Raw genomic sequence first — 27,856 nt, forward strand, 5'->3', positions numbered from 1 at the left:
GGGCAATACTGTGTCCGTGTGAGATTTTGTCAGATGATAAGTTGACGCTTGAATCAAAATATCGTCCAGATAAGGCGCCACTGCTATGCCCCGCGGTCTGAGAACCGCCAGAAGGGACCCTAGAACCTTTGTGAAGATCCTGGGTACTGTGGCCAGCCCGAAGGGAAGAGCCACAAACTGAAAATGTTTGTCCAGGAAGGTAAACCTTAGGAACTGATGATGATCCTTGTGAATGGGGATATGAAGGTATGGATCCTTCAGGTCCACGGTAGTCATATATTGACCCTCCTGGATCATTGGTAAAATTGTTCGTATAGTCTCCAACTTGAACGATGGGACTCTGAGAAACTTGTTTAGACACTTGAGATCTAGAATGGGTCTGAAAGTTCCCTCTTTTTTGGGAACCACAAAAAGATTTGAGTAAAACCCCTGCCCCTGTTCCAGTTTTGGAACGGGACAAATTACTCCCATGGTAGAGGTATTTTACACAGCGTAAGAACGCCTCTCTCTTTATCTGGTCTACAGACAATCGTGAAAGATGAAATCTCCCTCTTGGGAGAAAATCCTTGAATTCCAGTTGATACCCGTGGGTCACAATTTCCAATGCCCAGGGGTCCTGAACATCTCTTGCCCAAGCCTGGGCAAAGAAAGAAAGTCTGCCCCCTACTAGATCCGGTCCCGGATCGGGGGCCGCCCCTTCATGCTGTCTTTGTAGCAGTTTACCTTTGTTCCAAGCCTGGTTGGGTCTCCAGACGGATTTGGATTGAGCAAAATTCCCTTCCTGCTTTGTGGAGGAAGAGGAAGCAGAGGGTACTCCTTTGAAATTTCGAAAGGAAGAAAATTATTTTGTCTACCTCTCATCTTAGCAGACTTATCCTGAGGCAAGGCATGACCTTTACCTCTAGTAATGTCAGAAATTATTTCCTTCAACTCAGGCCCGAATAGGGTCTTACCCTTGAAAGGAATAGCTAAAAGCTTAGATTTTGATGACACATCAGCAGACCATGATTTTAGCCATAACGCTCTACGCGCTAAAATGGCAAAACCTGCATTTTTCGCAGCCAATTTAGCAATTTGAAAATCTGTAATAAAAGAATTAGCTAGCTTGAGAGCCTTAATTCTACCCAAAATGTCCTCTAAAGGGATCTCAACCTTCAGAGACTCTTCTAGAGCATCAAACCAAAAAGCTGCTGCAGTAGTCACTGGAACAATGCAAGCTGTAGGTTGTAAAAGAAAACCCTGATGAATAAATAATTTCTTTAGAAGACCCTCTAACTTCTTATCCATGGGGTCTTTGAAAGCACAACTGTCCTCAATAGGTATAGTTGTACGCTTAGCCAGGGTACATATAGCTCCCTCCACCTTAGGACCGACTGCCAAGAATCCCGAATGGTGTCTGATATGGGAAACATTTTCTTGAAAGTAGGAGGAGGGGAAAACGGTATACCTGGTCTGTCCCATTCCTTTTTAATAATTTCCGAAATTCTTTTAGGAAACGGAAAAACATCAGTGTAAGTAGGCACTATTAGATATTTGTCCATTTTACACAATTTCTCTGGTGGTATCACAATAGGGTCACAATCATCCAGAGTCGCTAAAACCTCCTGAAGTAACAGGCGGAGGTGTTCAAGCTTAAATTTAAAGGACATGACGTCCGAATCTGACTGAGGTAACATATTTCCTGAGTCTGAAAGTTCTCCCTCAGACAGCAATTCCCTGACCCCCAATTCAGAGCCCTGTGAGGGTAAATCGGAAATAGCCAACAAAGCATCAGAGGATTCAGTATTCACATTAATACCTGACCTACTGCGTTTACCCTGTAACACTGGTAATTTAGATAATACCTCAGTAAGGGTAGTTGACATAACTGCAGCCATATCCTGCAGAGTAAAAGAATTAGACGCACTTGAGGTACTTGGCGTTGCTTTTGTGGGCGTTAAAGGTTGTGACACTTGGGGAGAATTGGATGGCATATCCTGATTCTCTTCAGACTGAGAATCATCCTTAGGCACACTTTCTTTACCTAAAATATGTTTTTTACATTGTAAGCCCTTTCAGTACAAGAGGTACACAAAGTAAGAGGGGGTTCCACAATGGCTTCTAAACACATACAACAATTAGAATCCTCAATGTCAGACATGTTGAACAGACTAGCATAAACCACAATAGTCGTTAAACACTTTATTAATTGATTTGAACAATTTTTCAAAAACAGAATTTATGTTTACCTGATAAATTACTTTCTCCAACGGTGTGTCCGGTCCACGGCGTCATCCTTACTTGTGGGATATTCTCTTCCCCAACAGGAAATGGCAAAGAGCCCAGCAAAGCTGGTCACATGATCCCTCCTAGGCTCCGCCTACCCCAGTCATTCGACCGACGTTAAGGAGGAATATTTGCATAGGAGAAACCATATGATACCGTGGTGACTGTAGTTAAAGAAAATAAATTATCAGACCTGATTAAAAAACCAGGGCGGGCCGTGGACCGGACACACCGTTGGAGAAAGTAATTTATCAGGTAAACATAAATTCTGTTTTCTCCAACATAGGTGTGTCCGGTCCACGGCGTCATCCTTACTTGTGGGAACCAATACCAAAGCTTTAGGACACGGATGATGGGAGGGAGCAAATCAGGTCACCTAGATGGAAGGCACCACGGCTTGCAAAACCTTTCTCCCAAAAATAGCCTCAGAAGAAGCAAAAGTATCAAACTTGTAAAATTTGGTAAAAGTGTGCAGTGAAGACCAAGTCGCTGCCCTACATATCTGATCAACAGAAGCCTCGTTCTTGAAGGCCCATGTGGAAGCCACAGCCCTAGTGGAATGAGCTGTGATTCTTTCGGGAGGCTGCCGTCCGGCAGTCTCGTAAGCCAATCTGATGATGCTTTTAATCCAAAAAGAGAGAGAGGTAGAAGTTGCTTTTTGACCTCTCCTTTTACCGGAATAAACAACAAACAAGGAAGATGTTTGTCTAAAATCCTTTGTAGCATCTAAATAGAATTTTAGAGCGCGAACAACATCCAAATTGTGCAACAAACGTTCCTTCTTCGAAACTGGTTTCGGACACAGAGAAGGTACGATAATCTCCTGGTTAATGTTTTTGTTAGAAACAACTTTTGGAAGAAAACCAGGTTTAGTACGTAAAACCACCTTATCTGCATGGAACACCAGATAAGGAGGAGAACACTGCAGAGCAGATAATTCTGAAACTCTTCGAGCAGAAGAAATTGCAACCAAAAACAAAACTTTCCAAGATAATAACTTAATATCAACGGAATGTAAGGGTTCAAACGGAACCCCCTGAAGAACTGAAAGAACTAAGTTGAGACTCCAAGGAGGAGTCAAAGGTTTGTAAACAGGCTTGATTCTAACCAGAGCCTGAACAAAGGCTTGAACATCTGGCACAGCTGCCAGCTTTTTGTGAAGTAACACAGACAAGGCAGAAATCTGTCCCTTCAGGGAACTTGCAGATAATCCTTTTTCCAATCCTTCTTGAAGGAAGGATAGAATCTTAGGAATCTTAACCTTGTCCCAAGGGAATCCTTTAGATTCACACCAACAGATATATTTTTTCCAAATTTTGTGGTAAATCTTTCTAGTTACAGGCTTTCTGGCCTGAACAAGAGTATCGATAACAGAATCTGAGAACCCTCGCTTCGATAAGATCAAGCGTTCAATCTCCAAGCAGTCAGCTGGAGTGAGACCAGATTCGGATGTTCGAACGGACCTTGAACAAGAAGGTCTCGTCTCAAAGGTAGCTTCCATGGTGGAGCCGATGACATATTCACCAGATCTGCATACCAAGTCCTGCGTGGCCACGCAGGAGCTATCAAGATCACCGACGCCCTTTCCTGATTGATCCTGGCTACCAGCCTGGGGATGAGAGGAAACGGCGGGAATACATAAGCTAGTTTGAAGGTCCAAGGTGCTACTAGTGCATCCACTAGAGCCGCCTTGGGATCCCTGGATCTGGACCCGTAGCAAGGAACTTTGAAGTTCTGACGAGAGGCCATCAGATCCATGTCTGGAATGCCCCACAGTTGAGTGACTTGGGCAAAGATTTCCGGATGGAGTTCCCACTCCCCCGGATGCAATGTCTGACGACTCAGAAAATCCGCTTCCCAATTTTCCACTCCTGGGATGTGGATAGCAGACAGGTGGCAGGAGTGAGACTCCGCCCATAGAATGATTTTGGTCACTTCTTCCATCGCCAGGGAACTCCTTGTTCCCCCCTGATGGTTGATGTACGCAACAGTTGTCATGTTGTCTGATTGAAACCGTATGAACTTGGCCCTCGCTAGCTGAGGCCAAGCCTTGAGAGCATTGAATATCGCTCTCAGTTCCAGAATATTTATCGGTAGAAGAGATTCTTCCCGAGACCAAAGACCCTGAGCTTTCAGGGATCCCCAGACCGCGCCCCAGCCCATCAGACTGGCGTCGGTCGTGACAATGACCCACTCTGGTCTGCGGAAGGTCATCCCTTGTGACAGGTTGTCCAGGGACAGCCACCAACGGAGTGAGTCTCTGGTCCTCTGATTTACTTGTATCCTCGGAGACAAGTTTGTATAGTCCCCATTCCACTGACTGAGCATGCACAGTTGTAATGGTCTTAGATGAATGCGCGCAAAAGGAACTATGTCCATTGCCGCTACCATCAAACCTATCACTTCCATGCACTGCGCTATGGAAGGAAGAGGAACGGAATGAAGTATCCGACAAGAGTCTAGAAGTTTTGTTTTTCTGGCCTCTGTCAGAAAAATCCTCATTTCTAAGGAGTCTATTATTGTTCCCAAGAAGGGAACCCTTGTTGACGGAGATAGAGAACTCTTTTCCACGTTCACTTTCCATCCATGAGATCTGAGAAAGGCCAGGACGATGTCCGTGTGAGCCTTTGCTTGAGGAAGGGACGACGCTTGAATCAGAATGTCGTCCAAGTAAGGTACTACAGCAATGCCCCTTGGTCTTAGCACAGCTAGAAGGGACCCTAGTACCTTTGTGAAAATCCTTGGAGCAGTGGCTAATCCGAAAGGAAGCGCCACGAACTGGTAATGCTTGTCCAGGAATGCGAACCGTAGGAACCGATGATGTTCCTTGTGGATAGGAATATGTAGATACGCATCCTTTAAATCCACCGTGGTCATGAATTGACCTTCCTGGATGGAAGGAAGAATTGTTCGAATGGTTTCCATTTTGAACGATGGAACCTTGAGAAACTTGTTTAAGATCTTGAGATCTAAGATTGGTCTGAACGTTCCCTCTTTTTTGGGAACTATGAACAGATTGGAGTAGAACCCCATCCCTTGTTCTCCTAATGGAACAGGATGAATCACTCCCATTTTTAACAGGTCTTCTAAACAACGTAAGAATGCCTGTCTTTTTATGTGGTCTGAAGACAACTGAGACCTGTGGAACCTCCCCCTTGGGGGAAGCCCCTTGAATTCCAGAAGATAACCTTGGGAGACTATTTCTAGCGCCCAAGGATCCAGAACATCTCTTGCCCAAGCCTGAGCGAAGAGAGAGAGTCTGCCCCCCACCAGATCCGGGTCCCGGATCGGGGGCCAACATTTCATGCTGTCTTGGTAGCAGTGGCAGGTTTCTTGGCCTGCTTTCCCTTGTTCCAGCCTTGCATTGGTCTCCAAGCTGGCTTGGCTTGAGAAGTATTACCCTCTTGCTTAGAGGACGTAGCACTTTGGGCTGGTCCGTTTCTACGAAAGGGACGAAAATTAGGTTTATTTTTGGCCTTGAAAGGCCGATCCTGAGGAAGGGCGTGGCCCTTACCCCCAGTGATATCAGAGATAATCTCTTTCAAGTCAGGGCCAAACAGCGTTTTCCCCTTGAAAGGAATGTTAAGTAGCTTGTTCTTGGAAGACGCATCAGCTGACCAAGATTTCAACCAAAGCGCTCTGCGCGCCACAATAGCAAACCCAGAATTCTTAGCCGCTAACCTAGCCAATTGCAAAGTGGCGTCTAGGGTGAAAGAATTAGCCAATTTGAGAGCATTGATTCTGTCCATAATCTCCTCATAAGGAGGAGAATCACTATCGACCGCCTTTACCAGCTCATCGAACCAGAAACACGCGGCTGTAGCGACAGGGACAATGCATGAAATTGGTTGTAGAAGGTAACCCTGCTGAACAAACATCTTTTTAAGTAAACCTTCTAATTTTTTATCCATAGGATCTTTGAAAGCACAACTATCTTCTATGGGTATAGTGGTGCGTTTGTTTAAAGTGGAAACCGCTCCCTCGACCTTGGGGACTGTCTGCCATAAGTCCTTTCTGGGGTCGACCATAGGAAACAATTTTTTAAATATGGGGGGAGGGACGAAAGGAATACCGGGCCTTTCCCATTCTTTATTTACAATGTCCGCCACCCGCTTGGGTATAGGAAAAGCTTCAGGGAGCCCCGGGACCTCTAGGAACTTGTCCATTTTACATAGTTTCTCTGGGATGACCAACTTGTCACAATCATCCAGAGTGGATAATACCTCCTTAAGCAGAATGCGGAGATGTTCCAACTTAAATTTAAACGTAATCACATCAGGTTCAGCTTGTTGAGAAATGTTCCCTGAATCAGTAATTTCTCCCTCAGACAAAACCTCCCTGGCCCCATCAGACTGGTTTAGGGGCCCTTCAGAACCATTATTATCAGCGTCGTCATGCTCTTCAGTATCTAAAACAGAGCAGTCGCGCTTACGCTGATAAGTGTGCATTTTGGCTAAAATGTTTTTGACAGAATTATCCATTACAGCCGTTAATTGTTGCATAGTAAGGAGTATTGGCGCGCTAGATGTACTAGGGGCCTCCTGAGTGGGCAAGACTCGTGTAGACGAAGGAGGGAATGATGCAGTACCATGCTTACTCCCCTCACTTGAGGAATCATCTTGGGCATCATTGTCATTGTCACATAAATCACATTTATTTAAATGAGAAGGAACTCTGGCTTCCCCACATTCAGAACACAGTCTATCTGGTAGTTCAGACATGTTAAACAGGCATAAACTTGATAACAAAGTACAAAAAACGTTTTAAAAGAAAACCGTTACTGTCACTTTAAATTTTAAACTGAACACACTTTATTACTGCAATTGCGAAAAAATATGAAGGAATTGTTCAAAATTCACCAAAATTTCACCACAGTGTCTTAAAGCCTTAAAAGTATTGCACACCAAATTTGGAAGCTTTAACCCTTAAAATAACGGAACCGGAGCCGTTTTTAACTTTAACCCCTTTACAGTCCCTGGTATCTGCTTTGCTGAGACCCAACCAAGCCCAAAGGGGAATACGATACCAAATGACGCCTTCAGAAAGTCTTTTCTATGTATCAGAGCTCCTCACACATGCGACTGCATGTCATGCCTCTCAAAAACAAGTGCGCAACACCGGCGCGAAAATGAGGCTCTGCCTATGATTTGGGAAAGCCCCTAAGAATAAGGTGTCTAAAACAGTGCCTGCCGATATAATCTTATCAAAATACCCAGATTAAATGATTCCTCAAGGCTAAATATGTGTTAATAATGAATCGATTTAGCCCAGAAAAAGTCTACAGTCTTAATAAGCCCTTGTGAAGCCCTTATTTACTATCTTAATAAACATGGCTTACCGGATCCCATAGGGAAAATGACAGCTTCCAGCATTACATCGTCTTGTTAGAATGTGTCATACCTCAAGCAGCAAGAGACTGCTCACTGTTCCCCCAACTGAAGTTAATTCCTCTCAACAGTCCTGTGTGGAACAGCCATGGATTTTAGTAACGGTTGCTAAAATCATTTTCCTCATACAAACAGAAATCTTCATCTCTTTTCTGTTTCTGAGTAAATAGTACATACCAGCACTATTTTAAAATAACAAACTCTTGATTGAATAATAAAAACTACAGTTAAACACTAAAAAACTCTAAGCCATCTCCGTGGAGATGTTGCCTGTACAACGGCAAAGAGAATGACTGGGGTAGGCGGAGCCTAGGAGGGATCATGTGACCAGCTTTGCTTGGCTCTTTGCCATTTCCTGTTGGGGAAGAGAATATCCCACAAGTAAGGATGACGCCGTGGACCGGACACACCTATGTTGGAGAAAAATATGCACTACGCCTTTAAATACTGCCTAAAACGTTTAAATAACGCTATGCAATTAAATATACCTATTCAATTGGGCCAAAAATTATTGCACCCTAAGGGCAAAGGGTGAATTTAACCTCTAAAATATTTTATTGAAAAAAAAAACATAATTTATGCTTACCTGATAAATTTATTTCTCTTGTAGTGTATCCGGTCCACGGATCATCCATTACTTATGGGATATTCTCCTTCCCAACAGGAAGTTGCAAGAGTTCACCCACAGCAGAGCTGCTATATAGCTCCTCCCCTAACTGCCATATCCAGTCATTCGACCGAAAACATGCAGAGAAAGGAAAAACCATAGGGTGCAGTGGTGACTGTAGTTCAAATGAAAAAATTACCTGCCTTAAAATTACAGGGCGGGCCGTGGACTGGATACACTACAAGAGAAATAAATTTATCAGGTAAGCATAAATTATGTTTTCTCTTAAGTGTATCCAGTCCACGGATCATCCATTACTTATGGGATACCAATACCAAAGCTAAAGTACACGGATGAAGGGAGGGACAAGGCAGGTACTTAAACGGAAGGTACCACTGACTGAAAAAAAATCCTTTCTCCCAAAAATAGCCTCCAAAGAAGCAAAGTATGAAGCGCAGACCAAGACGCCGTCTTGTAAATCTGTTCAACAGAAGCCTCATTTTAAAAAGGCCCAAGTGAAAGCCACAGCTCTAGTAGAATGAACTGTAATCCCTTCAGGAGGCTGCTGTCCAGCAGTCTCATAAGCTAAACAAATTATGCTTTTAACCAAAAAGAAAGAGGTTGCTGAAGTCTTTGGACTTCTCCTCTGTCCAGAGTAGACAACAAACAAAGTAAATGTTTGATGAAAATCTGAAGTAGCTTGTAAGTAAAACTTTAAGCATGAACCACGTCCAAATTGTGTAATAGACGTTCCATCTTTGAAGAAGGATTAGGATACAAGAATGGAACAACACTCTCTTGAGTGATATTCTTGTTGGATACCACCTTAGGTAAAAAACCCAGTTTTGATATGCAGGACTACCTTATCCGTACGGAGGACCAGATAAGGAGAGTCACAATGTAAAGCAGATAACTCAGAGACTCTACAAGCCGAGGAAATATCTACCAAAAAGGAACTTTCCAAGATAAAAAGTTTGATATCTATAGAATGACGAGGTTCAAACGGAACTCCTTGAAGAACCTTAGTAATCAGGTTTAAGCTCAATGGCGGAGCAACAGGTTTAGACACAGGCTTGGTTCTAACCAAAGCCTGACAAAATGCCTGAACGTCTGGAGTATCTGCCAGACGCTTGTGCAAAAGAATAGACAGAGTAGGAATCTGTCCTTTTAAGGAACTAGCTGACAACCCTTTTCTCAAAATCGTCTTGGAGAAAAGATAGTATCCTGGGAATCCTGACTTTACTCCATGAGTAACCCTTGGATTCATATCAATAAGATATTTATGCTATATCTATGTTAAATTTTCCTAGTGACAGGCTTTCATGCCTGTATTAAGGTATCAATGACTGACTCGGAGAAGCCATGCTTTGATAACATCAAGCGTTCAGTCTCCAGGCAGTCCATCTCAGAGAAGTTTAATTTAGATGGTTGAAAGGACCCTGAGGTAGAGGATCTTGTCTCAGAAGCAGAGACCATGATGGAAAGAATGACATGTCCACCAGATCTGCATACCAGGTCCTGCGTGGCCACGCAGGCGCTGTTAAAAACACCAAAGCACTCTCCTGCTTGATCTTGTGCAAAGACCTCCGGAGGGAATTCCCACTTTCCCGGGAGAAAAGTCTGACGACTTAGAAAATCCACCTCCCAGTTCTCAACACCTGGGATATGGAGAGTTGATAGACAAGAGAGAGTCTCTGTCCAGAGAATTATTTTAAGACTTCTAACATCGCTAGGGAACTTCTGTTCCCCCTTGATGGTTGATGTAAGCCACAGTCGTGATATTGTCCGACTGAATCTGATGTACCTCAGAGTTGCCAAGCCTGAAGAGCATGGAATATTGCTCCCAGTTCCAGAATATTTATTAGAAGGAGGGTCTCCTCCTGAGTCCACTATCCCTGAGTCTTCAGGGAGTCCCAGACTGTATCCCAACCTAAAAGGTTGGCATCTGTTGTAACAACTGTCCCATCTGACCTGCGGAAGGTCATACCCTTGGACAGATGGACCTGAGATAGCTACCAGAGAAGAGAATCTCTGGCCTCTTGGTCCAGATTTAAGAAGGGGACAAATCTGTAATCCCCGTTCCGTTGACTCAGCATGCATAGTTGCAGCGGTCTGAAATGTAGGCGTGCAAACGGTACTGTCCCTTGCCGCTACCATTAGGCCGATTACATTCATGTACCGAGCCACCGAAGGGCGCGGATGGAATGAAGAACACGGCAGTAATTTAGAAACTTTGACAACCTGGACTCCGTCAGGTAAATGTTCATTTCTGCAGAATCTATCAGAGTCCCTAGGAAGGAAACCCTTGAGATTGGGGATAGAGAACTCTTTCCTTGTTCACTTTCCACCCCTGCGATCTCAGAAATGCCAGTACTACATCCGTATGAGACTTGGCAATTTGGATGTTCGACGCCTAAATAAGGGGCCACTTCTATGCCCCACGGCCTAAGGACCGCCAAAGCGACCCCAGAACCTCCATAAAGATTCTTGGGGCTGTAGTTAACCCAAAGGAAAGAGCTACAAACTGGTAACGCCTGTCTAGAAAGGCAAACCTGAAAAACGATGGTGATCCTTATGCATCGTTATGTGAGGATAAGTATCCTTCAAATCCATTGTAGTCCTCTATTGACTCTCCTGGATCATAGTTAAGATGGTACGAATAGTTTCCATCTTAAATGATGGAATTCTAAGGAATTTGTTTAAGATCTTTAAATCCAAAATAGGTCTGAAGGTTCCCTCTCCTTGGGAACCACAAACAGATTTGAGAAAAACTCTGTCCCTGTTCCTGTCTTGGAACTGGATGGGTCTCGTACACAATGTAAGAATGCCTCTTTCTTTATCTGGTGTGCAGATAATTGTGAAAGGTAAAATCTCCCCTTTTCCGGAGGGGAAGCTTTGAGCTCCTTCATGCTGTCTAAGAGGCAGCAGCAGGCTCCTTGGCCTGCTTATCTTTGTTCCAGGTCCGGTTGTCTCCAGACCGTCATGGACTGAGCAAAAGTACCCTCTTGATTTGCCTTAGAGAAAGTTGATGCCACACCTGCCTTGAAGTTTCGAAAGGCACGAAAATTAGACTTTTTTGGCCCTTGATTTGGACCTGTCCTGAGGAAGGGCATGACCTTTTCCTACAGTGATATTAGCAATGATCTTCTTCAAACCAGGCCCTAATAGGGTCTGCCCCTTGAAGGGAAAAAAGTAGCTTATTTATTAAAGTCACGACAGCTGACCATGATATAAGCCATAGCGCCCTGCGCGCCAGTATAGTAAAAACAGAATTCTTAGCCGTTAGTTTAGTCAAATGAACAAAGGCATCAAAAACAAAGGAATTGGCTAGCTTAAGTGCTCTAAGCTTGACAAGTATATTCATCCAATGGAGTCGCTACCTGTAAAGCCTCATCCAGAGACTCCAACCAGAACGCCGCAGCAGCAGTGACAGGAGCAATGCATGCAAGGGCTGCAGGATAAAACCTTGTTGAATAAACATTTTCCTAAGGTAACCCTCTAATTTTTTATCCATTGGATCTAAAAAAGCACAACTGTCCTCGACAGGGATAGTGGTACGCTTAGCTAGAGTAGAAACTCTTCTCTCCACCTTAGGGACTGTCTGCCATAAGTCCCGTGTGGTGGCATCTGTTAGAAACATTTTTCTAAAAATAGGAGGGGAAGAGAACGGCACACCTGGTCTATCCTATTCCTTATTAATAATTTCTGTAAACCTCTATAGGTATTGGAAAAACATCAGTACACACCGGCACTGCATAGTATTTATTCAGTCTACACAATTTCTCTGGCACTGTGATTGTAACACAGTTATTCAGAGCTGTTAAAACCTCCCTGAGCAACAAGTGGAGGATCTCAAGCATAAATTTTAAATGTAGAAATATCGGAATCAGGTTAAATCATTTTCCCTGAGTCAAAAATATCACCCACAGACTGAAGCTCCCCTCAGCTTCTGCATATTGTGAGGCAGTATCAGACATGGTTCTTGACGCATCTGTATGCTCTGTATCTACCCCCAGAGCTATCTTGCTTTCCTTTAATTTCAGGTAGTCTGACTAATACCGCTGCCAGAGTATTATTCATAACTTTCGCCATGTCTTGTAAAATAAACGCTATAAGCGCCCTTGATGTACTCACTTTACCTCTTCCTAGTACTAACACAGGCAAAGAGAATGACTGGGGGTGGAGGGAAGGGAGGAGCTATATATATATATATATACAGGTCTGCTGTGGTGCTCTTTGCCACTTCCTGTTAGCAGGAGGTTAATATCCCACAAGTAAGGATGAAATCCGTGGACTCGTCGTATCTTGTAGAAGAAAAAGTATCAGTAATTGGTATTGGCGAGTATTTGAAAAAAACTATCGGTACTTATACTCGGTCTTAAAAAATTGTAACGGTGCAACCCTAATTTTTTGTAATATAGGGACCTCCCACTGCTGGGCGGCCAGCCACCTCCCGCCAGCAACGATCATTACAGACAGTCTATAGCGATCAGGCATCTGCCTTTATATGGATCTGGAGCAGCGATTGAGCTCCGGTTCCATATGTGGCAGATGACTAAAGCTCAGGAACTCCAACTCTCGGCTATAATTTAACAGCCAAGACTGCTGAAGCTTCCTGAAGCCAAGACATACAGTATATATATATATATATATATATATATATATATATATATATATATATATATATATATATATATATATATACATATACATACACATACATACACACACGTCTTGCTGTACAATCATCACACTACCGCAAGCCGTATATCTACACATCAGATTGGGTAAAGGGGTTAAAGTATTATAACATACTGCAGCAGCTGAAAATTCTACTGCAAATTAGCTGCAGAGAAAAAAAAAAGACATTTTGTTGTTTTTAAACATTTCTTTAATAAATTTGTTTTCTGTGCTCTTGGTCTAACATCAAATAATACGGTAAACATGTAGTTATAAAAAAGGTGCATTTTTCAAAACACAAGACCTTCTTAAAAGGAGTCACAACTTGGCAAACTGGGAAAAGGCTAGGGGACAGGGTTAAAAAAAAAAATTAAAAAAATCGCTGAATGACAGTCAATCAATGAGCTGTAGTATTCGACTGTTCACTTCAAACGGCTCTTCCCTCTAGCTGAACTGCGTTAAGGAAAACTTATACAGCACAGCCAGAGCTTAGCGTTGTTTGAAGAGAACAGGCGGATGAGCAGCAATCCTGCAAATAGAAAGCACTAACTGTTTCTGCAGACATGCTGTATTTTAGGCTACGGCATCTGAGTACACAGCAAATTCTGCCCTGGGACTGAACTTTACTTGTAAATTAAGTCCATTTGACTATCCTTCTGGGCAAAGATGTCAATGACTTTGTTGTAGAAGTCCTCTCTCTTTTCTTTAAGTTTTAATAGTCTCTCTTTCTCAATAATGACGAATGCCAGGGATGAAAGTTGCCCTTTGTAAGTCCGTTTCTGACTGTATTTTTTTATTCGTTTTAAAGCAGAGAAGGAGTTTTCAACAGACGCTGTTGTAGCTGGTATGGTGAGCACCAGCTGGAGTAATTTTGCTGCCTCGGGAACTGCCTGCATCAGATCTGTCTGGACCAAAAAGTTGAGGAGCTGTCCAGCTGATTTGCATTCGTTCCTCACTATTTCTGAACTATACAATCCAATAAGATCAGCCTTTAGTCTGACCAAGTCAAAGTGCCTTGCATATTTTGATAGACCCCGCAGTTTGGCATCATCCAAATGTTGTGACATTTCAGAAAGTTTTGTGCAATCGACCAAACTAAGGAATGATAGCTGACCAAAATGATCGAACCGAGCTTTCATTTGAACACGGACATTGTCCAGAATGGTATAATACATTCTTCTCCTCACATTTTTTATTGGCTCTTTACTTATTTCCTTGTCTGTCAGGCCAAGTATGAGGCATTTCTGCTCAAATAGCTCATAGAAACTGTCAAACTCTTGTCTCTGGTGTTCTAGAAATCCAATTGTCTTGCGAATTTGGCCACGACAAAATTCAACATCCATAATTTTACTCTGAAGCACACGAAAGAGTGCATCTGTTTCTGTGAAAATGCCCTCATATGCCATTAGTAAGAAGCAGGTTAAAGCTTTAGACAGAAATATATAATATCCATAAGCCTTCATCATAGTTTCACCATCCCAGACACCTAAACCTTCGCTTATATTGTGGAACATAGAACGCAGATCAGTTTGGTACTTGTTGACCGTATGCACTAGTCTGGAATTTGAACTCCATCTAATGGGTGCAGCTCTGGGTAAACGTCTCTTAACAACAACGTCCAGTTGCTGGGTGAGCTCGGTCGACTTCGTGAAAGTTGTGGCAAGTCCTTCAATTGTATTAAAAAATAATTCACACTCAGGCATACATTTTGCCGAATGCGAGAGAACCAGGTTCAAATTGTGTGCATAACCATGCATAAATGTGGCTTCAGGTACCTTTTCTTTAATCTTGGCCTGCACCGCATTAAGATCTGATGCCATCACAGAGGCTCCGTCGTAAGTCTGAGCTACCAGCTTTTCAATACAATTGTATTTCTCCAACACTCCCAATACATAGTTAGAAATAGCCGGAGCTCGCCTGTCACTCACTTCATCAAAACCTAAGAATGCCTCCTTCACCTCACAAGCCCCCTCACTTTTAACCACATAACGCAAAACTACAGAAATCTGGGCATCATATGCTACATCCCTTGTCTCGTCTACTTCAACAGCAACATATGGGGCTGCATTAATCTCCGTTTTTATATCATCTTTAATTACGCCAGCAATTGCTTCAATTACATTGATCTGTATTCTGTTTGTTAATCCAGAATACAGAGTGGATGTCTCCAAATGTCTAGCTAAAATTTCATCTTCCTGTGCAAAAAAATATAATAGCTCCACAAAGTTGCCACGATTACGTAATATTGCACCCTCCTCGTTACCCCAGAATGCTATATCCTGTTTGACTAGGTAGCAGATTGCTTTAATAATGTGCTTTAAAATATCACGGTTTTCTCTTACTTTAGCATTGTGGTTGCTGATATCTAATCTCCGTTCATTTTCATTTAAAGACTGATCTAACGTTGAACCAAAGGTTTTCAAAGCAATTTGGCAGTGAATATGAGTTGTTGATTTCTCATGATTGTTGAGGCTCCTTGATAGATTTTTCAAGTCGCCAAATCCCAAGTTAGTCCAAACATTTTCGGTAGTGGAAAACAAAATGCAAGAAAAGCAGTAAAGGCGTTTTTTTGTAGCACAGCCACACAGCCATTCTTTTCGCTGGTACCACTCCGGTTGAAACACCCGTGTAATTTTCTTCTGTCCATCCATTTGAAGTAGGTCCTTAAGCTCAGGCATTGGTCTTCCGTTATTTATCACCATCTGTTTTGACTGAAAGTTCAATTTTGAGAAATTTCTAAGGTTAGATATTGCGTTTCCCGCTGGAAGGTTGGATGCTGGACACCTGGCAAGAGAGAAACAGACAGAAGTGAAGTAAGAAATATGGGAAATTAGAAGGGGGGGGGGGGGACATTGTGAGAAAAAGAATCATTTTGGTATTCTAAGCAGAAATATGAAATGGAACAAAAAAGAATAATTATAATTTATTTATTTTTTTACCTTATAATTTTATTTCTTTCATGTAATTGGCAAGAGTCCATGAGCTAGTGACGTATGGAATATACATTCCTACCAGGAGGGGCAAAGTTTCCCAAACCTCAAAATGCCTATAAATACACCCCCACCACACCCAGAATTCAGTTTTACAAACTTTGCCTCCCATGGAGGTGGTGAAGTAAGTTTGTGCTAGATTTCTACGTTGATATGCGCTTCTCAGCATGCTGAAGCCTGGTTCCTCTCAGAGTGCAGTGAATGGCAGAGGGATGTAAAGGGAGTATTACCTATTGAATACAATGGTCATCTTAACAGGGATCTATTTCATAGGTTCTCTGTTGTAGAGATTAATCTCCTACCTCCCTTTTCAGATCGACGATATACTCTTATATACCATTACCTCTGCTGATTCTCGTTTCAGTACTGGTTTGGCTATCTACTTTATGTAGATGAGTATCTTTTGGTAAGTAGGTTTTCCTTTATTAAGACACTCTCAGCTATGGTTTGGCACTTCAAATGTAAAGTTCTAAATATGATGTTTGTACTTATATTTGCCATGATTCAGGTTTATCAGTATTTCCTTTTTGCAGACTGTCAGTTTCATTTTGGGAAATGCACATATAATAAATAAAAAAAAAAAAAAAATTTCACCTGAAATTTTCAAATTGACTCTCTTCTAAATTGTGGGCTGTTAGGCTCGCGGGTGCGCAAAAAACAGAATTTATGCTTACCTGATAAATTTCTTTCTCCTACGGTGTGTCCGGTCCACGGCTTCATCCTTACTTGTGGGAATATTCTCTTCCCTAACAGGAAATGGCAAAGAGATCACAGCAAAAGCTGCCCATATAGCTCCCCCTCTGGCTCCGCCCCCCAGTCATTCGACCGACGGTTAGGAGAAAAAGGAGAAACTATAGGGTGCCGTGGTGACTGTAGTGTGCAGAAACAAAATTTTTTTAAACCTGACTAAAAGCCAGGGCGGGCCGTGGACCGGACACACTGTAGGAGAAAGAAATTTATCAGGTAAGCATAAATTCTGTTTTCTCCTACATTGGTGTGTCCGGTCCACGGCTTCATCCTTACTTGTGGGAACCAATAACAAAGCTTTAGGACACTGATGAAGGGAGGGAACAAGCCAGGTTACCTAAACGGAAGGCACCACGGCTTGCAAAACCATTTCTCCCAAAAACAGCCTCCGAAGAAGCATAAGTATCGAATTTGTAAAATTTGGCAAAAGTATGCAGAGAAGACCAAGTCGCTGCCTTACAGATCTGATCAACAGAAGCCTTGTTCTTGAAGGCCCATGTGGAAGCCACAGCTCTAGTAGAGTAAGCTGTAATTCGTTCAGGAGGCTGCCGTCCGGCAGTCTCATAAGCCAATCGGATGATGCTTTTCAGCCAAAAAGAAAGAGGTAGCAGTAGCTTTCTGCCCTCTCCTCTTACCAGAATAAACGACAAACAAGGAAGAAGTCTGTCTGAAATCCTTTGTTGCTTCTAAATAGAATTTTAAAGCACGGACCACATCTAAGTTGTGTAACAAACGTTCCTTCATCGAAACTGGATTCGGACACAGAGAAGGAACAACTATTTCCTGGTTAATATTCCTGTTGGAAACCACTTTTGGAAGAAAACCAGGCTTGGTACGGAAAACAACCTTATCTGTATGGAATACCAGATAGGGTGAAGTACACTGCAAAGCAGACAATTCAGAAACTCTTCTAGCAGAAGAAATAGCAACCAAAAACAGAACTTTCCAAGATAGTAACTTAATATCTATGGAATGTAAAGGTTCAAACGGAACCCCTTGAAGAACTGAAAGAACTAAGTTTAGACTCCATGGAGGAGTCATGGGTCTGTAGACAGGCTTGATTCTGACTAAGGCCTGTACAAATACCTGTAAAACTGGCACTGCTGCCAGACGTTTGTGCAACAAAACAGACAGAGCCGATATCTGTCCTTTTAGAGAACTCGCTGACAATCCTTTATCCAAACCTTCTTGGAGAAAAGAAAGTATCCTAGGAATTTTAATTTTACTCCAAGAGAATCCCTTGGATTCGCACCAACAGATATATTTTTTCCATATCTTATGATAAATTTTCCTAGTCACAGGCTTTCTGGCTTGGACCAGAGTATCTATAACTGAATCTGAAAACCCACGCTTAGATAAAATCAAGCGTTCAATGGCCACGCAGGAGCTATATGAATCACCGAGGCCTCCTCCTGTTTGATCCTGGCTACAAGCCTGGGAAGGAGAGGGAACGGTGGAAACACATAAGCTAGGTTGAACGACCAAGGCGCCACCAATGCATCCACTAGTGTCGCCTTGGGATCCCTGGATCTGGACCCGTAACGAGGAACCTTGAAGTTCTGATGAGACGCCATCAGATCCATATCTGGAGTGCCCCATAGTTGAGTTAACTGGGCAAAGACCTCCGGGTGGAGTTCCCACTCCCCCGGATGGAAAGTTTGACGACTCAGATAATCCGCCTCCCAGTTGTCTACTCCTGAGATGTGAATTGCAGAGAGGTGGCAGGAGTGATCCTCCGCCCATTTGATGATCTTGGATACCTCTCTCATCGCCAGGGAACTCTTTGTTCCCCCCTGATGATTGATGTACGCTACAGTCGTCATGTTGTCCGACTGAAATCTTATGAATCTGGCCTTTGCTAGGTGAGGCCAGGCCAGGAGCGCATTGAATATCGCTCTCAGTTCCAAAATGTTTATCGGGAGAAGAGACTCTTCCCGAGACCATAGACTCTGAGCTTTCAGGGAGTCCCAGACCGCGCCCCAGCCTAAGAGACTGGCGTCAGTCGTGACGATGACCCACTCTGGTCTGCGGAAACTCATTCCCTGAGACAGGTGATCCCGAGTCAACCACCAGCGGAGTGAGTCTCTGGTTACCTGGTCTACTTGAATCTGGGGAGACAAGTCTGCATAATCCCCATTCCACTGTTTGAGCATGCACAGTTGTAATGGTCTTAGATGAATTTGAGCAAAAGGAACCACGTCCATTGCTGCAACCATTAATCCTATTACCTCCATGCACTGAGCTATGGAAGGCTGAGGAATAGATTGAAGAACTTGACAAGCGTTTAGAAGCTTTAATTTTCTGACCTCCGTCAGGAAAATCTTCATTTCTACAGAATCTATTATTGTTCCCAGAAAGGGAACCCTTGTGGACGGGGACAGGGAACTTTTTGCTACGTTCACCTTCCACCCGTGAGACCTGAGAAAGGCTAAAACAATGTCTGTATGAGCCCTTGCTTTGGAAAGAGACGACGCTTGGATTAGGATGTCGTCTAGGTAAGGTGCTACAGCAATGCCCCTCTGCCTTAGAACCGCTAGAAGGGACCCTAGCACCTTTGTGAAAATTCTGGGAGCAGTGGCTAAACCGAATGGAAGAGCCACGAACTGGTAATGTTTGTCCAGGAAGGCGAACCTCAGGAACTGATGATGATCCTTGTGGATAGGAATATGCAGGTACGCATCCTTTAGGTCCACGGTAGTCATATATTGACCCTCCTGGATTGTTGGTAAGATCGTCCGAATGGTTTCCATTTTGAATGATGGAACTCTGAGGAATTTGTTTAGAATTTTTAAATCCAGAATTGGCCTGAAAGTTCCCTCTTTTTTGGGAACTACAAACAGGTTTGAGTAAAAACCCAGACCTTGTTCCACTGTTGGAACTGGGTGTATCACTCCCATCTTTAATAGGTCTCCTACGCAATGTAAGAATGCCTGTCTCTTTATCTGGTCTGAAGATAAGCGAGACATGTGGAACCTTCCCCTTGGAGGGAGTTCCTTGAACTCTAGAAGATACCCCTGAGAGACTATTTCTAGTGCCCAGGGATCCGGAACATCTCTTGCCCAAGTCTGAGCAAAAAGAGAAAGTCTGCCCCCTACTAGATCCGGTCCCGGATCGGGGGCTACCCCTTCATGCTGACATGGTAGCAGCAGCAGGCTTCTTGGCCTGTTTGCCCTTGTTCCAGCCTTGCATTGGTTTCCACGCTGATTTAGGCTGGGAAGCGTTACCCTCTTGTCTAGAGGCTGCAGAGTTAGGAGATGGTCCGTTCCTGAAATTGCGAAAGGAACGAGAATTAGATTTGTTTTTAGCCTTGAAAGACCTATCCTGTGGGAGGGCATGGCCCTTTCCCCCAGTGATGTCTGAAATAATCTCCTTCAATTCTGGCCCGAAAAGGGTCTTACCTTTGAAAGGAATATTAAGCAGTTTTGTCTTGGACGACACATCTGCCGACCAAGATTTTAGCCAAAGCGCTCTGCGCGCCACTATTGCAAAACCTGAATTTTTCGCCGCTAATTTAGCCAATTGAAAAGCGGCATCTAAAATAAAGGAATTAGCCAACTTTAGTGCGTGAATTCTGTCCATGACTTCCTCATATGGAGTCTCCTTATGGAGCGAATTTTCTAGTTCCTCGAACCAAAAAGACGCCGCCGTGGTGACAGGAATAATGCACGAAATTGGTTGGAGAAGGAAACCTTGCTGAACAAATATCTTTTTAACCAATCCTTCCAATTTTTTATCCATAGGATCTTTGAAAGCACAACTGTCCTCAATTGGAATAGTTGTGCGCTTGGCCAACGTAGAAACTGCCCCCTCCACCTTAGGGACTGTTTGCCATGCGTCCCTTCTGGGGTCGACAATGGGGAACATTTTCTTAAATATAGGAGGTGGGACAAAAGGTATACCACCTGGCTTCTCCCACTCCTTGGTCACTATGTCCGCCACCCTCTTGGGTATCGGAAAGGCATCAGCGTGCACAGGGACCTCTAGGAATTTGTCCATTTTGCACAATTTCTCTGGAATCACCAAAGAATCACAATAATCAAGTGTAGTTAGCACCTCCTTAAGTAGGGCGCGGAGATGTTCTAACTTAAATTTAAATGCCACAATATCAGGTTCTGCCTGCTGAGAAACTTTTCCTGAATCAGAAATTTCTCGCCCGGAGACAGACCCTCCCTCACTGCCAATTCAGATTGATGTGAGGGTATAACAGATAAATTATCGTCAGCGCCAACTTGCTCATCCTCTGTATTTAAAACTGAGCAATCACGCTTTCTGGGAAATGCTGGCAGCTTGGATAAAAGATTTGCTATAGAATTATCCATTACTGCAGTTAATTGCTGCATAGTAACAAGCATTGACGCGCTAGATGTACTAGGTGTCGCCTGCGCGGGCAAAACTGGTGTTGACACAGAAGGAGAGGATGATGAACTATCCCCACTACCTTCATTTGAAGAATCATCTTGGGCAACCTTATTAAATGTGACAGTACTGTCCTTACTTTGTTTGGACGCTATGGCACAATTTGAACATACATTTAAAGGGGGAACCACCTTGGCCTCCATACACACAGAACATATGCTATCTGAAGGTATAGACATGTTAGACAGACTTTGGCAGGCTATTAAATGCAATAAAATTGTTTTTAAACAAAACCGTTACTGTCTCTTTAAATAATAAACAGAGCCCACTTTATTTCTGAATGCTTGAAAAACTATGAAGGAAATATCCGATTTTTACAAAATTTACACCCTAGTGTCTTAATGCTTTGAAAGTATTGCACACCAAATTTCAAGTCTCTAACCCCTTAAATGAGCAAACCGGAGCTAATTGTTAAATTTACCAGTTTGAACCCACTACAGTCCCTGCCACAGCCTTTGCTGCAGCTTTTACCTTCCTTGGGGGTTATTTACCACAGAAATAAGCCTTCTAGAAATCGTTTTTATGTCCACAGGACCCTCTCACATGAAGCTGCATGCATTGCTTCCAAAAGTAACTGCGCAACTGAGGCGCGAAAATGAGGCCTCCTCCCTCTGGATATCAGAGTGAAGGGGCCTTCCTGACTAAATTAGCTGTCTAACCAACTGCCAGGCGAAATAAAAACGTTCCCAAAAGTGTTTCATATCACAAAAACACTCCAAAAGTCAAATAAATATTATATAAATCAATCGATTTAGCCCACCATAGTGTCATAGACTCATTCTGTTATGAGTCTAAGAAAATGGCTTACCGGTCCCAAGAGGGAAAATGACAGTCTTCTAGCATTACTATGTCTTGTTAGAAAAGAGACTAGTCATACCTGGAGCAGAAAAGTCTGCAAACTGTTCCCCCCAACTGAAGTTCTCTGGTTTCAACAGTCCTGCGTGGGAACAGCAATGGATTTTAGTTACTGTTGCTAAAATCATACTCCTCTTTTAACAGAACTCTTCATCACTTTCTGTTGTAGAGTAAATAGTACAAACCGGTACTATTTTAAAATAACAAACTCTTGATAGAAGAAATAAAAACTACAACTAACACCACATACTCTTTACCATCCCCGTGGAGATGCTACTTGTTCAGAGCGGGAAAGAGAATGACTGGGGGGCGGAGCCAGAGGGGGAGCTATATGGGCAGCATTTGCTGTGCTCTCTTTGCCATTTCCTGTTAGGGAAGAGAATATTCCCACAAGTAAGGATGAAGCCGTGGACCGGACACACCAATGTAGGAGAAATGCTATAATTTATTGCGTCATTCTTGGCGCGAGACTTTTTTGGCGCGAGAATTACGTTTGTTGACGTATTTGTCATTTCCGGCGTCTTAGTTGGCGCAGAGAATTTTCACGTAGTTGCGTAATCTATGACGCTCGTGTTTGTTGCGGACGTTTTTGGCGCCAAAAATATTTTGTCAGTTGTGGGCGTCATACTTGGCGCCAGACTTTTGACATTATTTAAGTTTTCATGTATTTTTGCTTCTGGTTTCCAGAGGCTTATTCTGTTTGCATTTGTTCCCATTCCTGAAACTGTCATATAAGGAAATTGATAATGTTGCTTTATATGTTATTTTTTTTCTTACATATTGCAAGATGTCTCAATCTGATCCTGTTTCAGAATCCACTATTGGAATCCTGCTGCCTGATGTCGGTTCTACCAAAGCTAAGTGCATTTGTTGTAAACTTGTGGTAATTGTACCTCCGGCTGTAATTTGTGATAGTTGTCATGATAAACTTTTACACGCAGAAAATATTTCCATTAGTAGTAATCCATTACCTGTTGTTATTCCATAAACATCTAATGTTCAGGATATTCCTGTTAATGTGAGAGAATTTGTTTCTAATTCTATTCAGAAGGCTCTGTCTGTTATACCACCTTCTAATAAACGTAAAAGGTCTTTTAAAACTTCTCATAAATTTGATGATATTTTAAATGACCGACAACATTCTGATTTATCTATCTCTGATGAGGATCTATCTGGTTCAGAAGATTCTGCCTCAGATATTGACACTGACAAATCTTCATACTTATTTAAAATGGAGTATATTCGTTCCTTATTGAAAGAGGTGTTGATTGCATTAGATATGGAGGAGACTAGTCCTCTTGATATTAAAACTAGTAAATGTTTAAATTCAGTTTTTAAACCTCATGTAGTTATTCCAGAGTTTTTTTCCAGTTCCTGATGCTATTTCAGATGTAATTTCTAGGGAATGGAATAGACTGGATACCTCTTTTACTCCTTCTTCAAGGTTTAAGAAGCTGTACCCTTTGCCGTCTGATAGATTGGAGTAGGGCTGCAACTAACGATTATTTTCATAATCGATTAATCGGCCGATTATTTTTTCGATTAATCGACTAATCGGATAAAAATAGAATCAATAATAGTTTACTATGTTTTAAATAAAATCCACATAATGAGTGTTACAAATATAAACTTCAGACTAAAACTTTACATTAACACAACTGTTTCTTCAATTTTTAAGCAACAGAGCACAGTTTTATAATTAAACAAAACAAAACCACAAACTGTTTGAAAAGAGGTAGAACTAGAAAGAGTTAGACTATCACTGTTAATAACATTCTGTTATTCACTCTTTCAGAAACTTTGCATTGAAATTCAAAAATCTCAACATGTCCACATGCTTCTGGCTAAGGCTGGTTCTCTGTTTGCAGCTATATTTCCTGCAGCAGAGGAAAGGCTGTTGAGGTGTATAAGTAGGCTTTTGCCAATTTCATCAAAGTGGGATATTTATCTTTGTTAGCTCTTCACCAATGCTAAGTGTTTTCTACCTTGGCAAGGGGCCTCTCAATAAAGAAACCCGTGACTTCATTCTAACATAAAAATATCTTGAATATCTATACGCAATGGTAAATAACCAGCTATAAGGTTAGGGGAAATATCTAGTCCGCTCTAAAAATAACGAATAACATAATTTATGTAAGAACTTACCTGATAAATTCATTTCTTTCATATTAACAAGAGTCCATGAGCTAGTGACGTATGGGATATACATTCCTACCAGGAGGGGCAAAGTTTCCCAAACCTTAAAATGCCTATAAATACACCCCTCACCACACCCACAAATCAGTTTAACGAATAGCCAAGAAGTGGGGTGATAAGAAAAAAAGTGCGAAGCATATAAAATAAGGAATTGGAATAATTGTGCTTTATACAAAAAAATCATAACCACCACAAAAAAGGGTGGGCCTCATGGACTCTTGTTAATATGAAAGAAATGAATTTATCAGGTAAGTTCTTACATAAATTATGTTTTCTTTCATGTAATTAACAAGAGTCCATGAGCTAGTGACGTATGGGATAATGACTACCCAAGATGTGGATCTTTCCACACAAGAGTCACTAGAGAGGGAGGGATAAAATAAAGACAGCCAATTCCTGCTGAAAATAATCCACACCCAAAATAAAGTTTAACAAAAAACATAAGCAGAAGATTCAAACTGAAACCGCTGCCTGAAGAACTTTTCTACCAAAAACTGCTTCAGAAGAAGAAAATACATCAAAATGGTAGAATTTAGTAAAAGTATGCAAAGAGGACCAAGTTGCTGCTTTGCAGATCTGGTCAACCGAAGCTTCATTCCTAAACGCCCAGGAAGTAGATACTGACCTAGTAGAATGAGCTGTAATTCTCTGAGGCGGAATTTTACCCGACTCAACATAGGCAAGATGAATTAAAGATTTCAACCAAGATGCCAAAGAAATGGCAGAAGCTTTCTGGCCTTTCCTAGAACCGGAAAAGATAACAAATAGACTAGAAGTCTTACGGAAAGATTTCGTAGCTTCAACATAATATTTCAAAGCTCTAACAACATCCAAAGAATGCAACGATTTCTCCTTAGAATTCTTAGGATTAGGACATAATGAAGGAACCACAATTTCTCTACTAATGTTGTTGGAATTCACAACTTTAGGTAAAAATTCAAAAGAAGTTCGCAACACCGCCTTATCCTGATGAAAAATCAGAAAAGGAGACTCACAAGAAAGAGCAGATAATTCAGAAACTCTTCTAGCAGAAGAGATGGCCAAAAGGAACAAAACTTTCCAAGAAAGTAATTTAATGTCCAATGAATGCATAGGTTCAAACGGAGGAGCTTGAAGAGCTCCCAGAACCAAATTCAAACTCCAAGGAGGAGAAATTGACTTAATGACAGGTTTTATCCGAACCAAAGCTTGTACAAAACAATGAATATCAGGAAGAATAGCAATCTTTCTGTGAAAAAGAACAGAAAGAGCAGAGATTTGTCCTTTCAAAGAACTTGCGGACAAACCCTTATCTAAACCATCCTGAAGAAACTGTAAAATTCTCGGTATTCTAAAAGAATGCCAAGAAAAATGATGAGAAAGACACCAAGAAATATAAGTCTTCCAGACTCTATAATATATCTCTCGAGATACAGATTTACGAGCCTGTAACATAGTATTAATCACGGAGTCAGAGAAACCTCTTTGACCAAGAATCAAGCGTTCAATCTCCATACCTTTAAATTTAAGGATTTCAGATCCGGATGGAAAAAAGGACCTTGTGACAGAAGGTCTGGTCTTAACGGAAGAGTCCATGGTTGGCAAGATGCCATCCGGACAAGATCCGCATACCAAAACCTGTGAGGCCATGCCGGAGCTATTAGCAGAACAAACGAGCATTCCCTCAGAATCTTGGAGATTACTCTTGGAAGAAGAACTAGAGGCGGAAAGATATAGGCAGGATGATACTTCCAAGGAAGTGATAATGCATCCACTGCCTCCGCCTGAGGATCCCGGGATCTGGACAGATACCTGGGAAGTTTCTTGTTTAGATGAGAGGCCATCAGATCTATCTCTGGGAGCCCCCACATTTGAACAATCTGAAGAAATACCTCTGGGTGAAGAGACCATTCGCCCGGATGCAACGTTTGGCGACTGAGATAATCCGCTTCCCAATTGTCTACACCTGGGATATGAACCGCAGAGATTAGACAGGAGCTGGATTCCGCCCAAACCAAAATTCGAGATACTTCTTTCATAGCCAGAGGACTGTGAGTCCCTCCTTGATGATTGATGTATGCCACAGTTGTGACATTGTCTGTCTGAAAACAAATGAACGATTCTCTCTTCAGAAGAGGCCAAAACTGAAGAGCTCTGAAAACTGCACGGAGTTCCAAGATATTGATCGGTAATCTCACCTCCTGAGATTCCCAAACTCCTTGTGCCGTCAGAGATCCCCACACAGCTCCCCAACCTGTGAGACTTGCATCTGTTGAAATTACAGTCCAGGTCGGAAGAACAAAAGAAGCCCCCTGAATTAAACGAAGGTGATCTGTCCACCACGTTAGAGAGTGTCGAACAATCGGTTTTAAAGATATTAATTGATATATCTTCGTGTAATCCCTGCACCATTGGTTCAGCATACAGAGCTGAAGAGGTCGCATGTGAAAACGAGCAAAGGGGATCGCGTCCGATGCAGCAGTCATAAGACCTAGAATTTCCATGCATAAGGCTACCAAAGGGAATGATTGAGACTGAAGGTTTCGACAAGCTGTAATCAATTTTAGACGTCTCTTGTCTGTTAAAGACAGAGTCATGGACACTGAATCTATCTGAAAACCCAGAAAGGTTACCCTTGTTTGAGGAATCAAAGAACTTTTTGGTAAATTGATCCTCCAACCATGATCTTGAAGAAACAACACAAGTCGATTCGTATGAGACTCTGCTAAATGTAAAGACTGAGCAAGTACCAAGATATCGTCCAAATAAGGAAATACCACAATACCCTGTTCTCTGATTACAGACAGAAGGGCACCGAGAATCTTTGTGAAAATTCTTGGAGCTGTAGCAAGGCCAAACGGTAGAGCCACAAATTGGTAATGCTTGTCTAGAAAAGAGAATCTCAGGAACTGATAATGATCTGGATGAATCGGAATATGCAGATATGCATCCTGTAAATCTATTGTGGACATATAATTCCCTTGCTGAACAAAAGGCAATATAGTCCTTACAGTTACCATCTTGAACGTTGGTATCCTTACATAACGATTCAATAATTTTAGATCCAGAACTGGTCTGAAGGAATTCTCCTTCTTTGGTACAATGAAGAGATTTGAATAAAACCCCATCCCCTGTTCCGGAACTGGAACTGGCATAATTACTCCAGCCAACTCTAGATCTGAAACACAATTCAGAAATGCTTGAGCTTTCACTGGATTTACTGGGACATGGGAAAGAAAAAATCTCTTTGCAGGAGGTCTCATCTTGAAACCAATTCTGTACCCTTCTGAAACAATGTTCTGAATCCAAAGATTGTGAACAGAATTGATCCAAATTTCTTTGAAAAAACGTAACCTGCCCCCTACCAGCTGAACTGGAATGAGGGCCGTACCTTCATGTGAACTTAGAAGCAGGCTTTGCCTTTCTAGCAGGCTTGGATTTATTCCAGACTGGAGATGGTTTCCAAACTGAAACTGCTCCTGAGGACGAAGGATCAGGCTTTTGTTCTTTGTTGAAACGAAAGGAACGAAAACGATTGTTAGCCCTGTTTTTACCTTTAGACTTTTTATCCTGTGGTAAAAGAGTTCCTTTCCCACCAGTAACAGTTGAAATAATAGAATCCAACTGAGAACCAAATAATTTGTTTCCCTGGAAAGAAATGGAAAGTAGAGTTGATTTAGAAGCCATATCAGCATTCCAGGTCTTAAGCCATAAAGCTCTTCTGGCTAAGATAG

General features: G+C 42.2%; 1 protein-coding gene across 3 annotated transcripts in view; it reads right to left on the bottom strand.

The window, feature by feature from the left end:
* Positions 1–13,127: 13,127 nt before the first annotated feature.
* The window catches only part of LOC128666703 (zinc finger MYM-type protein 1), a 172,738-nt gene continuing 158,009 nt past the window's right edge, over positions 13,128–27,856 (bottom strand). For all 3 annotated transcript variants that reach the window (XM_053721444.1, XM_053721443.1, XM_053721442.1), the window contains one exon: positions 13,128–15,723. In XM_053721444.1, the coding sequence (XP_053577419.1) occupies positions 13,563–15,723 (2,161 nt within the window). In that variant the 3' untranslated portion in view covers positions 13,128–13,562. The remainder of the gene's footprint in view (positions 15,724–27,856) is intronic.

This window comes from Bombina bombina, chromosome 7, assembly GCF_027579735.1.
Source record: "Bombina bombina isolate aBomBom1 chromosome 7, aBomBom1.pri, whole genome shotgun sequence".
Taxonomy (NCBI): Eukaryota; Metazoa; Chordata; class Amphibia; order Anura; family Bombinatoridae; genus Bombina; species Bombina bombina.